Genomic DNA, 13,929 nt, shown 5'->3' on the forward strand with positions numbered 1-13,929 from the left:
ACAAAAGAGCTTGCCTGAACATTATTTCAAAGCAACATATAACTGATTTCTGAAGTCAAAAACCTTAGATGTAACTGTTTGTGTTATAAGGACTGATCTGTGAACAGATGCTTTGGAAAAACAAGTTTTGTATAAAAACTCTTCCACTTAGCTGCAGTCGGGGATGCTTTAAAGGTTCAGAAAGGTATGACATGGAGAGAAATCCACTGCTCCAAGTGAATTGTGGTTCCTTGGGAAGAACGCTGAAACTAAGTGTCACTTCCTCTGTCGAAAAATGTTAATTATTACAGTGGGGCTTGAAAATTGTGGTAAAGGAGCAGGAAATGGAAATCCTGAAAAAGATTCTTTGAGTTATTCACAGCACAGAATGGCTTTACGTTTGTCTCTTAATCTGTCCTGCTGTCTTCCAGTGTCCAGTTCAACATGGGGTGGGTTGGGAGGGTTGCAAATATGCCACCAGTTTAAATGGCATTGTTTCAGAGTTTGTAATAACGTGCAAGGGCTTTTGCAGTAAGAGTATTAAAACGAAAGGGAAAAATGAAACAGTGGAGAGATGGGTAATTTTAAATGGCTGCAACTTCTGCTCATCTGTCAGGAATCTGGTCTATTTTCATGCACCTATTGACCAGCTTTCATCAGCTTCCTAAAAGGAAGTGTTTTGCACCAAACACTGTGACCAACTTAAGGAGTCAATTCTTGTTCAGCTCAGCTGTTTCTGGTAGCTTATCCCAGACAGCCACCTGCAGAGGAACAGATCCTGAGCCCTGTTCAGCCTGCGTCTGGAATCAGATCTGCTGAAGTGCAGCCGGAAGGGAGCCGCAGCTCACTGGTACTCTGTATGTTCAGAAATAAGAGAAAATCCAGTAATCTGCAGAGACTTCTTGCTCGTACCTTTTTTTGCTGTAGGGTGCAAGCAATTCTGTTTCATTTATTCTGGCAAATGGATCCTCAAACCCACCATCATCAACAGTTCTGATGATTCTTTCCGTACAATTAAATCTAAATACAGCAAGTGCAGAGAGGTGCCGACCATTTGAATATTTTCAGCACTCTCATTTGAACGGACATGGGAACGTCTGTACGTCACCAGTTGTGTGGCTTCTTTTACAGCCCTGCTGTGGACTTCCCGTTTGCTCCCCTGTTCTCAGCCTGACAGAGCAACCCCTATTCAGGATGCCACTAAGGAGGAGACTCCTCATATCGCTCTCTCTCTCTGTGTGGGGACAATGGGTTCACTAGTATTTTTGCCTTTCCAGGCTTCCGCCGAATGGCGTGATGCAGTTCAGCAAGAAACAAAGTGGTGCTTGTGACAGCATGCTAAGTGCTTCTGTAATTTTTTTAAGGGGCTGTTTGTGATCTTTACACGACTTTAACAGATGCCTTTACAGAGAGCAGCTGTGGTCAGGATAAACTGACCTAAATTAGTTTGTAAAAAGTCTAGTGAGTAGTTCTAACTTTCAGTTAAAAAAGAATTCCGATAGGTAAGATGGGTCGCATTAGTTTTCTATATTCAGAGAATAGCACTGCCTACCAACCTACTATTTGAATACTGTACTCTGATAGCAGGTGCATGGCTTGTTCCTGCAAGAATTTGCCTTAATTTATTCCCTTATCTTTTTCTCAAATAGGCAGCTATTCGGTTTTGAGAGCTTTGAAGTTTCCTCATCCGTCTAAATAATGGAAATTTCTTTAATAAATGCTTTTGCAAATCTTGAAAATAAAAATCTCATTTGGCATCTGCAAGTTGAAAAGCTAATTGAGTGAAAACACTTACATTGTTCTGTTCCCAGAAGTAATGAGAATGCATCTCATTATGATGCTTTCTTTAATTGTATAGAAACTGTTCTTTCTTCCCCCCCTCCCCGGTCCTGGCTTCCTTCCAGCACTTTGAAACTCCTGCCACAATTAAAAATTTACAGTTTTAGATAGTTTCTTAACCAACTGCATGAAACTGGAAAATCAAAAATCTGTCTTGCAAAGAATTTACTCTAATGCTTAGTGACAAAGAAATAAAGACTTGTAAAGAAATTGTCAGGCTAAGACAGAATAAAACAGCCTGCCTTAAACTGAGCTGCAAAGAAGTTTTGGATCTTACATTTTCAGAAGTGAATACCTTTTTAGTTGAAATGTATTCAGTAATCTTGCAAAACATTAAATTATTCTAATTCATGTTTGAGGATTATCAGAACATAGCAAGAATAGCTGTATTGTGTTAGTGCGTTAGCTTTATGGTGTTCTAGTTCTGACCTACGTGTGGCACGCACTGTCAATCTCTTTACTGGAATATCTTGAAAAAGCCTTTCTGGCAAAGAAGCTGTTTAAATGTACCTTGGTAACTTGAAAATGTGCTCGTACTTGAAGGAATGCTTGTAATACACTACAGTTATTCGTAGTTATTAATCTTTGTCATTTTTACTTGAGCTGTGGTGGTATTAAGTTTCTTTCCACTAGTCTGGTTTATGTAGAACAAATGAGTAAATGAGCTAGACACTTGTCATACCAATGAACGCTGTAGTATATTTTTGTGGTCACTATACCCCACTGATAACATTTTAGTCTAGTAACTGTGCTCTTCTCATGTAATATAGATTATAGTCTTTTCAGGCTCTGGAAGCTTTCTATTCATGTATCAGTGAGAAACAAGATTTTCTTTGCATTTCTGCTTTGTTGTGCTTCAACCTAAGCTGGGGATTGCTCTAAAAAGAACTGTAACCTCATTCCATGAGCCTCTTGGTGATTACTCTGTGAGTTTGCCAGCGGACATGCAGAGAACTATCTTTTTAAGCATGAGTCCGTGTTTACTTCAGTGATCAGTGGGAAGCTATCTGGGATGAATGCAACCTTTCAAAACCGTGAATGTAAGGACAGAAGTAAGATACGCTGGATCAGTGTTGAGGTTGGTGTGTTTATACCAAGATCATTCTGGTCCATTCCAGTAGAGGTAAATGCTGAAGCCAATGTGCATTCGGTCTTGTGACACATACGGGGTTTCCGATTCTCATAGTTTCATGGTGTCTGTGACACATGCAACTGTGGTGTACAACTTCAACCTTTAAGGCTATTCTCTTTATTATTTGGTTGTATGCAGATTCCATCAGTGTATTAGCCTAAAGATCTATCCCTCATATTGCAGAGAAGTTTGAAAAAATGACCAAAGTAAGTTTTGTAAACTTGGAAGCCAAATTAAAATCACTTCTGTATAGACCTTTTAAACCAGTCATAATTTTTTTTTGGCTGCACGGAAGATGAGAGACTGAAGGCTGAGTCTGGATATTGCATATTTCACTTCTTGAAGGTACTTGAATGCTAGAGTTAAATATGGGAGAAGATTTCTGTGGGAGTATTGTGTGCCTAAAGGTCCTGCTGTTTGAGATAGCAGATGTTGGATTTTCAGTTCAGAATTGTGATGTAAATATTCTAAGCAGAATGGTTTGTGGAGAGCTTGTGTATTTAATTTAGTGTAAGCTGTATAGTTCCTCTTGAATTTACTCAACTGTACGTTAGGTGTTCAGGGGGACCATATGTGAGGCTTTGTGAGTGGTGGAACATGGAGGTGCAGTGGTAAGTCTAGTGATGTTCAGGACTAGGAAGCTGTGGGCAAGAGTAGAGGCTTTTTTGTTAAAACTCTGGTGATACTTGTACCCTTTTTTGTTATCTAATTTCTGGTAATTCAAATAATTACATACTACTACCATTTCCTTTGGAAATTCTAGGAATAGTGTTTAATGTGACAAGAAAGATAGGGGAGCTTTGGAGCTTTAAGGTTATCATCTGTATTTGGTTTAAAGATACAAAATACATTGAGGGGAGTTTCTTAATGTGACCTTGTTTGGTCCTTGACTTTGATACTTTTAAAAATTGATTTCTATTTTAATTGTAAACTTATCTTTAAAATGCAAAGCTATTGTCCTCCCTTTGCGGAGGATGTAAATTTACTAGAAAGGCTGAAAACCTTAATGTAAAGGCATAAGAGCAGTAGTCTGAAAAAATGTTTTTCCTTGGTGGGAAGAAGGGCAGGAGTTGGTTATTGGTTGATCCTGAGCTCCCATTAAGTCCCCTGTTCATCTGCTGCTGGTTAGGAGGTGTCTGCACTCCAGACCTCATTCACTGCCTGTTCCTTGGGAGCAGCTGTTGCTTTCTCAAGTCTCCTTTTCTGCGGTGATGTGCTGCTGCCTTACAGATTTTGTTTGCTGTCTAGGAAGCCTCAGTGCTACCTCTTGAGCCTGTTTCTGTCTTACTGGCTACAAAGTAGAACTTAAATATGTTGCTGGCTCATGGTGAGTGTCTGAATGGTAACAGTGAAACTACCCATGTGCTAATTTGAGTCATAGGGTGCGAACTTCAGCTCAAATTGTGCTGTGTGGGAACTTCGTTTTGGTTGACTGTAGCAGGAGATAGATACCTAAATAGATTCAAAGGACATGGCTTTAGTCTGAAATTTAAACTGAAATTTAATTTCAGTTCATTAACCTCTTCCAGTGAGAGAGGTGGTGCCAGTGCATTATCCTTCCAGCTTTTTTCCTTAGAAAATAAGTATTTTCTTATTTGAGGCATTTTTTTACTATCTTTATTCTGCCTGACATGATGAGGATTTAAAGACCTGCATTGGATGTTATCGCAGCCAAAAGAATTCTGTGCAGGGCTTTGGAGAGAACCTTACTCTTAGTTTCAGGAGAATTTGCTTTGCTTGAGTACGTGTTTGTAAATTTTAACTTATACTTTACAACAAAAAAAGTGTTTAAAAAAAAAAAGGTAGTCATTGTTTTGTCATCTTTTAGTACCTTTACAACCTGTAAAACCTGCTATCTTTGTACATCTCAGAAACATAGCTTTTTGTTCTTTGATAATTTGTAACATGCCTTCTGTAGCCAGTCTTATTTATTTTAAACGGTTCATTGTTAGTGCTTTGTATATTTTGGATTTAAGTCTCCTGTTGAGATAAAACTGGGTTTGTATCTCAAATGTGGAAGGACCTACAGCTGGGAGAGTACTTACAAGTGTAATTATAAAGCTAAAGTAGACAGAGGCATTACATCTTCTGCATATACAGTAGCTGAGAACTGAATAAAATTTTCGGGAGGTCCTTACTAATTCCAGCATTTTGTTGAGAAGAATAGTTGCGTTTAGGTTCGAGTGCCTCTTTACATTGTCTCCTTCCTTCCTTGTAAAAGGCAAAAGTAAGTGTAGGAGCTGTGTTGATGAACAGCTGCTCTTATCCAGTAGAAACTGGGGACCAAAACCGGGCCACTGGTGTAAAACATGGAAGAAAGAAACACGCGTAAACATTGAAAGCATTGAATCTCCAGGTAACAGTATTCCTGTAGATAATATTTAGATAGTATTTGTCAAAATACTGAACAGCTTTATGTGATACTCTGAATATAAACATGCAGATAAATTATCCTCAAACTAAAGAAAATGAAAACTGCCCTTTCTTTTCCCAGAGTTCTTAACTAGCTCTACTGGCATCATTCTGCCTGTGAGGGGAGGGGGCCATAACCTCTCTTTTACCTGAGGTCACTTCAGGAGTTGTTTTCATAAATAGTACAGGTATCAGAAATCATCCTAGCTAAAAGAAAGCAGCTGTGACACATGAAAATATTTACTGCATTTTTGGCAGTTTTATGGCCAGTGTGAGTTTGTCCTGTCTTGTGGATTTTTGATCCCTTGCTATATGGGCACATTTAAAAAGACATCATGATTGATCCTACGGATCAAGCTTCTTTTGGCAGGGGTGTTGCAAAGGAATATGATTTCTGTGCCTGTTAGGTGAAATATTCATGCACATATAGTTAAATATGTATTCAAATCTGTGGATAGAGACAAATTTGAGGTTTGCATGTTTGCTGTCCTTTTGTCTGTGCTTTTTTTACTCCAGCCAGCTGCTCTTAACTCATTTTTCCTTTTATTCTCAAGAATGCACTGGAAAAAAAATTACTAGAACTGACATATTATTTTAGTCCGTGCTAATATTCTTCTGCTGCAGGATGTATCCTAAGAGTTTATTTTAAAAGTGTCAGTCACTGCTATTAGTGCCATGTTAGGCTTGAGAGACTCCTAATAAAAGTTCCCTGAGATGTCTGTGGTTTGTTGCTGGTTGTCTGGTTGGAAGGCCATATTCTAGGTGACTTGTTATTTCTCACAGAAGACAATTCAACAAACTGCCTCCCAGCCTTTCTAAGGCAGCAAAGGATTTGCTTTACAGATTACTAGTTTAAACTAACATATGCTTTGTGGTAAAGTTAGTTTCGTGTATTCTTTTTGTGGGTGGCTAATTTTGGTTGTTTTTCAATGCTTAGCATAGTAGCTCTATTTAGGCTGTTGTTAGGTGTCTCTCAAAACTGATAGAGAAGTATTTGTGGGTGCTCATTTCTGGCATCCACAGACTGAATTTTTATAAGATGCATCTATGGGATAATGTCCTAAAATGACTTTCTTCTGTCATGATCTGTTTTCCACCTGACATGTCTAGTTTTGGTAGTGTTTTGGAAAGATTTTCTTAGGCTTTAATGGGGAGTAATTTGAAGAATGATAGAACTAGCAAGGCCTGCTTTGCTACAGCTTTTGTCTCATGACAGAGTGCTTTGGTTCTAAGGAGCAAAACTCATTTTGATTTTCCATTTGGTGGCCATTAACAATACTCCTCTATAAATTGTCTAGTGCCTCAGGGATCAGCCTGCGCTACAGTTTTTCCTCTGAGATGATGGGTGCAGAAGAGGTGGTGATTAAAAGGGTTTTCTTTTCCTATTTGACCACCAGCTTTCACAGAATTTATAGAATCAGTGCAGTCTTGGCATTGTGTACCCTCTTTCAAGCTCTGCTGAAAACTAGTGAGCCCAAAATCTAGAGATGGGGAAGAAAAATGGGGATGGAAATGTGTATTAGCCTGGCTTTTTACAGAAATAAACCTTAGTATAGATCTTGTTCAAGAAAGAGTTGTAGTGTTATCTACCCAGAACTCTTTGAATATCGGGAGAGCTTCTATGCTTTTAGGTCATAGAGCCGTGTCTGAGGTACGTGAAATAGAAGCTCAAAAGTCCCCAAAATCTCTACTGCAATTTTCAGCCTGCTTAGCAACAACCTACTTGACAACGAACGCTGCTGCAAATTGCTCTGGGGAGGGGAGGGAAATCCTGACCTTAGAGGCTTTTTTATTACTTTGATTTGACAGAGCCTTTTGCTACTTCAGTGTTACTGGAGGTTTTTGAGGCTTGTTTTCACATCATATTAAGCTGACTAGTGCTGAAGCTATTTAGAATTCTTAATGGTGGGATAAATGGCCAAAACATGGGGTTTTTTAGATAAAAATGGGGCCTGAAAACTTCAGTCCCAGAATGATGCTTCGAGCACTAGAAAGTTGTAAATATAAGATCATCAGTAAGAGATTGTTAATATGTATTGTTTATAAACATATCCGTGTCAGAGAAGTGAAGGCAGTATGTTTAATTGTAATTCCATTTATTTGTGTGCAGCCTTCTCTGCACAAAACCATGTATTCAATAATTACACAATATTTTTGAGTGTTCATTTAAAATAACAGGGTTCCTTGATAATGGGGTACAAATAAAGCACAAAGAAGGCTTTTTTGGGTTCCAGGTACATTGAATCCAGTATCCTATGCTTCTGTGTTTTAAATTGACTTCATTTTTCTGTAAATGGTGTAAATTAGTCTCTCTTCTGAAGATCACACAGGTTTGTTTTTTTCCAGCATTTACTATCTAGCTGGAGTTTGTTTAGGTTTTACAGTTAGGAGGCAACTTCTTCCGTGAAGTTCTGGAATCTAAATATGTCCGATTTACAGTTGAAATGAAACCTTTCCTTTCTAGCTGAATTTTTTTAATGCCATGTCATTGGGTTTTGAGCACAAGGCTTGCTGAGGAATTGAGAATTCTCTTTTGAAATTAATAACACTGAATTTGGGATCATCTGCCTCTAACATCAATGGAGCATTTGGCAAAAAAGCTTCATTTTTTCAGTTGTATTATTTAGTTCCAAAACTTACCAGAACCACATTCTTCAGTGTGCCAGAAACAAAACTGTTCTAAGAAAAGTGGAGTTATGGCTGGATATAAAAGACAAATTTGTCTGTGATGTTTTTTGCCCCTTAACCACTTTCTTTAGTGTGCTTAAAATAGGGTATGAAAAGTCTTTCTGGATTTGTTTCTTGTTTTCTGTTTCGAGAGAGGTGCTAACGTGTCCCAGTTATGAATAAACTTTCATGTAGTGTTTTTTATGATGTTTCCCACTTCACAGATGGGCACTTGAGGCACTGAGAGTTGAAGGTCATAGGAAATCTTCAGCAGGTTTGAGTCTTGAATGGTGTGCTTTGCCTTAAGGCATTCCAGCTCACCCTTTTCCAAATTTAGCCAAAATATAGCTCTTGGAGTGGAGGTGGCAGAGAATAGGTGTCCTAGCTATGTTGAATAGGGAATGTGGGAATTATTCTAGTATTTACTTTTGTTTTTAAGACTTCAAAGTCCTGGGAAGCTAATGTGCAGGTTACCTATCCTAACTGATTGTGTGCTTGTAGGTTAAATGAGTGTGGGGTGTGGGATTTAAGAAGATAGGACTGCATAAAAGGTAACTGTAATATTGCTAAAGAAGTCTCTTGACATGTTACACTGTGTAAAAAGATAAAGACTTCTGTCTAGAGGTTTAAAAATACAGTATATAAAATACAGATCTAGAGAGTTTGTCATGAAGTTGTCTGTGCTTAGATCAGCTTGGATATCTGAAAAATACGGGGAATAGTAGTAATCTTTCCTTCCAAAGGTGAGGAATGGTGTATGCTGTGCCTCAAACACTCACAGAAGCATTAATTGGAAGGCCATAACATAGAGAATACAGTTATTTCACATGCCAGTAGTAAGAGTTGATCTGCCCCCACCAAAAACTGGATAAAGAAGCTAAGTTTCTACCTGAACCTTTACAGAACTCTCTTCCCCTTTCCCTGCCTGTTTGTACTTGTTCACCAAGACAACAAACTATCATAGCTTACATGAAATGCTTTTCTGTTTTTTTATGTATGTAAAACTTTTTTCCTGTGTATAATAAAACTACAAAATACTGAAATGGACATGGTGGGAGAGAAGGAAGGAAACCAGACAAGAATTGCCGAGTTAAGTTGTTAGATGTTTTAAACTTCTTACCACTCCAGTCCTCAAAAGTGACCTCAAAATATCTAATACTTTCTTCCGATTTGATCACGTGAGAACTTTTTTCTGAAGTGGAGGTAAGATCTTTTCTAGTCTGCAGTTGGTTGTAACGGAACACTATGCAAAGTTTACAGATGTATGAACTAGTATAATCAAATTTTAAAGTCATTTTGGAGAATTCTGAAATTATCAGGAGAGCTAGGAACTTACTGGAAAAGGTCTGTGTAGTATGTGTGGGTGTTTTGTTTGCTGGGTTTTTTATTATTATTATTTTTAAAATATGATTCTGCAGTCTAGAATATACTGCATTCTGTTTGTTCTTCTATGGACTGTAAGTATCTAAGAGGGTACAAGTAAATATTCCTTAACAGAGACCAGGATATCTAGAATTTGTGGCACTCCTTACTTGTGTACACATGCTTCTGAGTTCATTGCAGGATCTAAATAAGCCAACCAGTTGCAGTCTGAAAAAATAGTCTGGTACTGAAATTACAGTAATAATTTTAACCTTAAAATCTTCAGGCCACAGTTGAAGGTCAGTTAACTTCTTCAATGACATTACAGAGCAGCTGAAAGGTAATCTTTGCTCTAGAATTCTGGCAGCATTGTGCCTTCTCTAATTATGCGTAATAGTAACTGTAGTCATTCAAAATGAACCGCTGACTTGCTTAAATTTCTTAATAGTGCAGTGAACCCTGCCAGTTGCTATTATTGCTTGTACTGTTGTCTGTCCTCCTGTTTGCTATCATAGTACTTATTTAATTTTGGTAAGTAGTTCTGACATCTTTTATGTGTTGCTACTGTACAGAGGTATACAGCTGTCTCATGTTCTTACTCATATGACAGTGAGTCTAAACCTAGTGGACAACAGCACTTTGCTTTTAAGGATTTGAGTAATAGAGTTCAGACCAACAGCTACCTTACTGATAATAACAAAAGACACAAATATTAGAGCAAACTGGGAATCACTTGGTGAGTCTAGTACTTGCCAACCTATTGTATGAACAAATTAAACATGTCCTATGTTAAAATACCTTCTAGATGGTGAGGAGGGGGGGATTATTCCAATGCCTCTGTATAGGAATGTAGCATATACAAGTACAGTTTGAGTGAAAAGGCAAAGGTCTTGGAGCTGTATACAGCTCGAAACTTTATTTCATAGGGCTGGAAACCATGCAATCATATCTTTATAACTGTTGTTAGATGGCACTGGGTGCTTGTTTAATGTGTGACCTGGCAGGTATGTTTGTAGAGGACCAGATGGGCTCTTCAAAGGAAGGATTTGTCATCCCTGGCTTGAGTACCTGGTCTTAAAGTCTAATTTTGCAAGTATATCTTATTTGGCAACCAGTATCAGGTCTAAACTTAGTTAAATATGAATGTATTGAATGGCCTAATTTAAAAGCACTGTTTGCAGTGTTTAATTTATTTTCTGCAAGTCAGATTACTGAGGAATATGCAATTTTAATAAATTCAGAATACTCTGTTTCTTTTTCTTTGTAGTGTAACTTTGCAAAAACTTGTCAAACAGTACGAATTTTAATACTCTAAAAGGTATAGAGCTCAGCTGTAATGAGCAGATCAATTTTTGTAAATTTGACATAAGAAAGTATTCTTGGGGAACATGGTCACTGCCTCCTGTTCTTTAAGCTATCAAATGTTCTAGAAAGAACAGTTGTTACAGTTAAGATTTGTCCAAGTACAAATCCTGTCTTACTCTGTGTAGAAGAGAGTAATGATTAAGATTTTCCATGTTTGATCTCTACCAGAGGTACAGACTTCGGAAAGTATGACAAAAACTCAATGTTATCTTAAACCATCCACAGACTGCCTTCTGCTCTGCCTGCATCTGTTAGGGCTTCACTGCTTTTGTGAATTGAGGGGGAAATAAACGACGTGAGTCGTCATCTTTTTTCTCCCCCCTCCCGGCCCCCCCTAGATTATTCACCATAGTGAAGCGAATTGTTTACAAAATCTGGGGCTGAGATGAGTCTTGGGCTGAAAATTAAAACTGTGTATGTATTCTCACTTGAATGTGCGTGCGAGCATAGCTAAATATCAAGTAATTATAGCGTATTACTTGATAAGATTATATGCACACCTGAAAGCTTGTTTGCCACCCATGCACTCCTGGTAATTATCTGCCCAATACCTACTCCTCTGAGGGATGCTCCAGGATGGATGTGGTGGACTCTTTATCATAAATCCAAGTCCAGCAGCAGAGAGTAACAGGAGAATTGAAGGGAAATAATCTGCCAGGTTCTTTCACAGACATTTTGCTGAAGACCTTATGATAAACTGAGTTTCCTCATAGAAGAAGAGGCTGATGCAGGGCCTAATGTCTGATTTAGACTCCAGCTTGATAAACTAGTCTGTCTGGATTCAGGTCTCCAGACTAGCTGAAAGTGATTGCGTGGCCATGAATAATAATAATGGTAAAGCTTGACATGTTGTTGAATTGCAAATAAGTATTGGTGCAGCCAGTGAACGGTGAATGGTTGCTTGAAATCTGCTTGACTGATAGCTGTAAAGATAAGCTTGTCTGAATTTGTAGATCTGACTCTTTTTTTCTTCCCTGTGCCTGTAATAATGTATGAGTAGTGAGCTGTGGCTTCCAGTGAAAGCTTGCAGCATCAGTGTGTAGTTTTTTGGATAGATAAGAGATGGCCTAGCAGCCATATCTGAGGTCTGTGATCTGGTTACATGGTCCACTTGGTGAGATGAGTTCAGCCTCCTTCCATCCTGTGTTTCGTGGTTTTGGATGACATGAGGAATGGCTGTTGGTGTAACACATGCTGTTGAAACAGCCAAATGCTGACTAATTTGGCAAAAAAATCTAGGAGATGCTTTCTTCCTGGGAGAAGGGAGAATATTTTTCTTAGCCATGTATGTGGCCCTGTATGAAGCTGAAGACTGTCCAGTTTGCAACGGTCTGCATGGATTGTAATAGAATAGCATCTGGCCCAAATCCTACTGGACCATCCCAAGGTTATTTGCCATCTTCCTTTCTTAGTCTTGTCGGTCATGGCTTGTAAATTGAGATAGAAGGCAGAGGAGCGTCGGAATGTTATCATTCCTTTATAAATGAAACTTCCCTCATCTTTTGACGTTGGTTAATGTTTATCATGACCAAGTAAGTGCTTTATTCTTTGGACTGCTTGCCCATGCAGACTCTTCTTAATACATGAGTGCCTTGCACGTGGATCAAGTTCCTTTTGAAGGTCTTCTGAGGCTCTGAGTTTGACCAGGGAGTTTACTGATCACTGAAGGGTTTCAGCAGGATGTACAGCTCTGTCTTGCTTATTGCTCTTAGCATGAAATGCGAGAGTATTTGAGCGTACATAACTGTTCTGGAACTCTATGGAAATATATAAGGAATTGTTACTGTAAGGGGGTAGCAGAGTTTTTGGGTGGTGTTAAGATAAATTGACTATATAACATTCTATTTAAGCTAATGCTCGCTTGTGTTCCTGCCTGATGGTAGCAGCAACTCTGTCAAGTTCCTTCTAAGAACTTCTAATGAAATATCAGTGATAATTACTAACTTGTTTTTTTCAAGGCCTGCTGTTCTGGGGGAAGGAGAGAGGAGAGGGATGACCTGCTCTGACAGCCCTGTAATTTACCGCTGCAAGAAGAATAGTGTAGCTCTTGGTTTAAGGAATTCTTCACCTTCCCTGTCTGAACATACTGTGTTCCTAGTTTTGATAAAGAAAACTTCTGATTCGGTGTATTTAATTTCTCTAGCTGCGGAGTTCATGATGATTTTAATTGGGAAAAAACAAAACAAAACAAAACAAAAAAACCCAACAAGTTCCAGCAATACTGTACCACAATATAAAGGTATCTCAGCGCTTGGCTGCAGGAGAGGGTGAAGTCATTGAGCTGCCCCGGTGGGGAGCTAGCTGCTGGTGGAAACTTTGCATGCTTGGGTTTTGGTTTTGGTTTTTTTTTTTCCCTTTCTGTGAGATCATGGACAATATTTACCACTTTTACAGGGTTTGATATTAACTAAATGCTGGCCCTCCTGATTTTGTGACATTCAAACCGTGGAGATGGAAATACTTTAAAATCATGTAGTGTTACATAAGGCTTGGGGTTCCTGGGGCTAATGTATTCTGTGGCATCTCCAGTATGCTTAAATGAAACAGTGCTAAGAGTGTTAAATATGCTGTCTGCTTTTTTTTTATGAATTCAGTCTTAAGCCTTGGCTTGTATTCAAATTGTTTTACTTTTCTGATGTTTTTCTTTTCAGGCAAATTTTGAGGGGTGAGCAGGAGGTACCAGACTCGATGAGTTTCCATCGAAATGTCGGAAAAGTCAGGCCAGAGTACAAAAGCAAAGGATGGAAAAACAAAGTATGCAACACTCAGTCTGTTTAATACTTACAAGGGAAAGTCACTGGAAACTCAGAAAACCACAGGTGAGTAAACTGGCTTTAGTTTTGCATTCTGTTTCATCATTACTAGAATGCTAATTAAGAGTGCAAAGTATGAGCACTTAACCACGGCAAGATTTTTGAACTGCTTGATACAACAGTGAAGTGGAAGAATTCTGGAAAGCAACCTTGAGTACAGTTTCTGGTTAGCTGTAAACAAGAGCATCAGTTCAGGGAGACAGCATTTGCAGTTTGGTAGGAAACACAATACAGGTAAATAAAATCTGTTTTGTAGCTGCAGTCTCCGTTTGTTACCAGCATGTGACATGCCATTCTCCAGCTGTGCTTTTTACTGTATTTCAGAAAATGTTTGCGGTACTGGAGGTGTTCAATTAACAA

At 38.6% G+C, this 13,929-nt stretch overlaps 1 protein-coding gene across 9 annotated transcripts in view; it reads left to right on the forward strand.

The window, feature by feature from the left end:
* The window catches only part of PRRC2C (proline rich coiled-coil 2C), a 75,266-nt gene that overhangs the window by 5,417 nt on the left and 55,920 nt on the right, over positions 1-13,929 (forward strand). For all 9 annotated transcript variants that reach the window (XM_068417024.1, XM_068417027.1, XM_068417026.1 and 6 more), the window contains exon 2: positions 13,408-13,575. In XM_068417024.1, coding sequence (XP_068273125.1) covers positions 13,461-13,575 — 115 coding nt within the window. In that variant the 5' untranslated portion in view covers positions 13,408-13,460. The remainder of the gene's footprint in view (positions 1-13,407; positions 13,576-13,929) is intronic.

This window comes from Nyctibius grandis, chromosome 21 (genome assembly GCF_013368605.1).
Source record: "Nyctibius grandis isolate bNycGra1 chromosome 21, bNycGra1.pri, whole genome shotgun sequence".
Taxonomy (NCBI): Eukaryota; Metazoa; Chordata; class Aves; order Nyctibiiformes; family Nyctibiidae; genus Nyctibius; species Nyctibius grandis.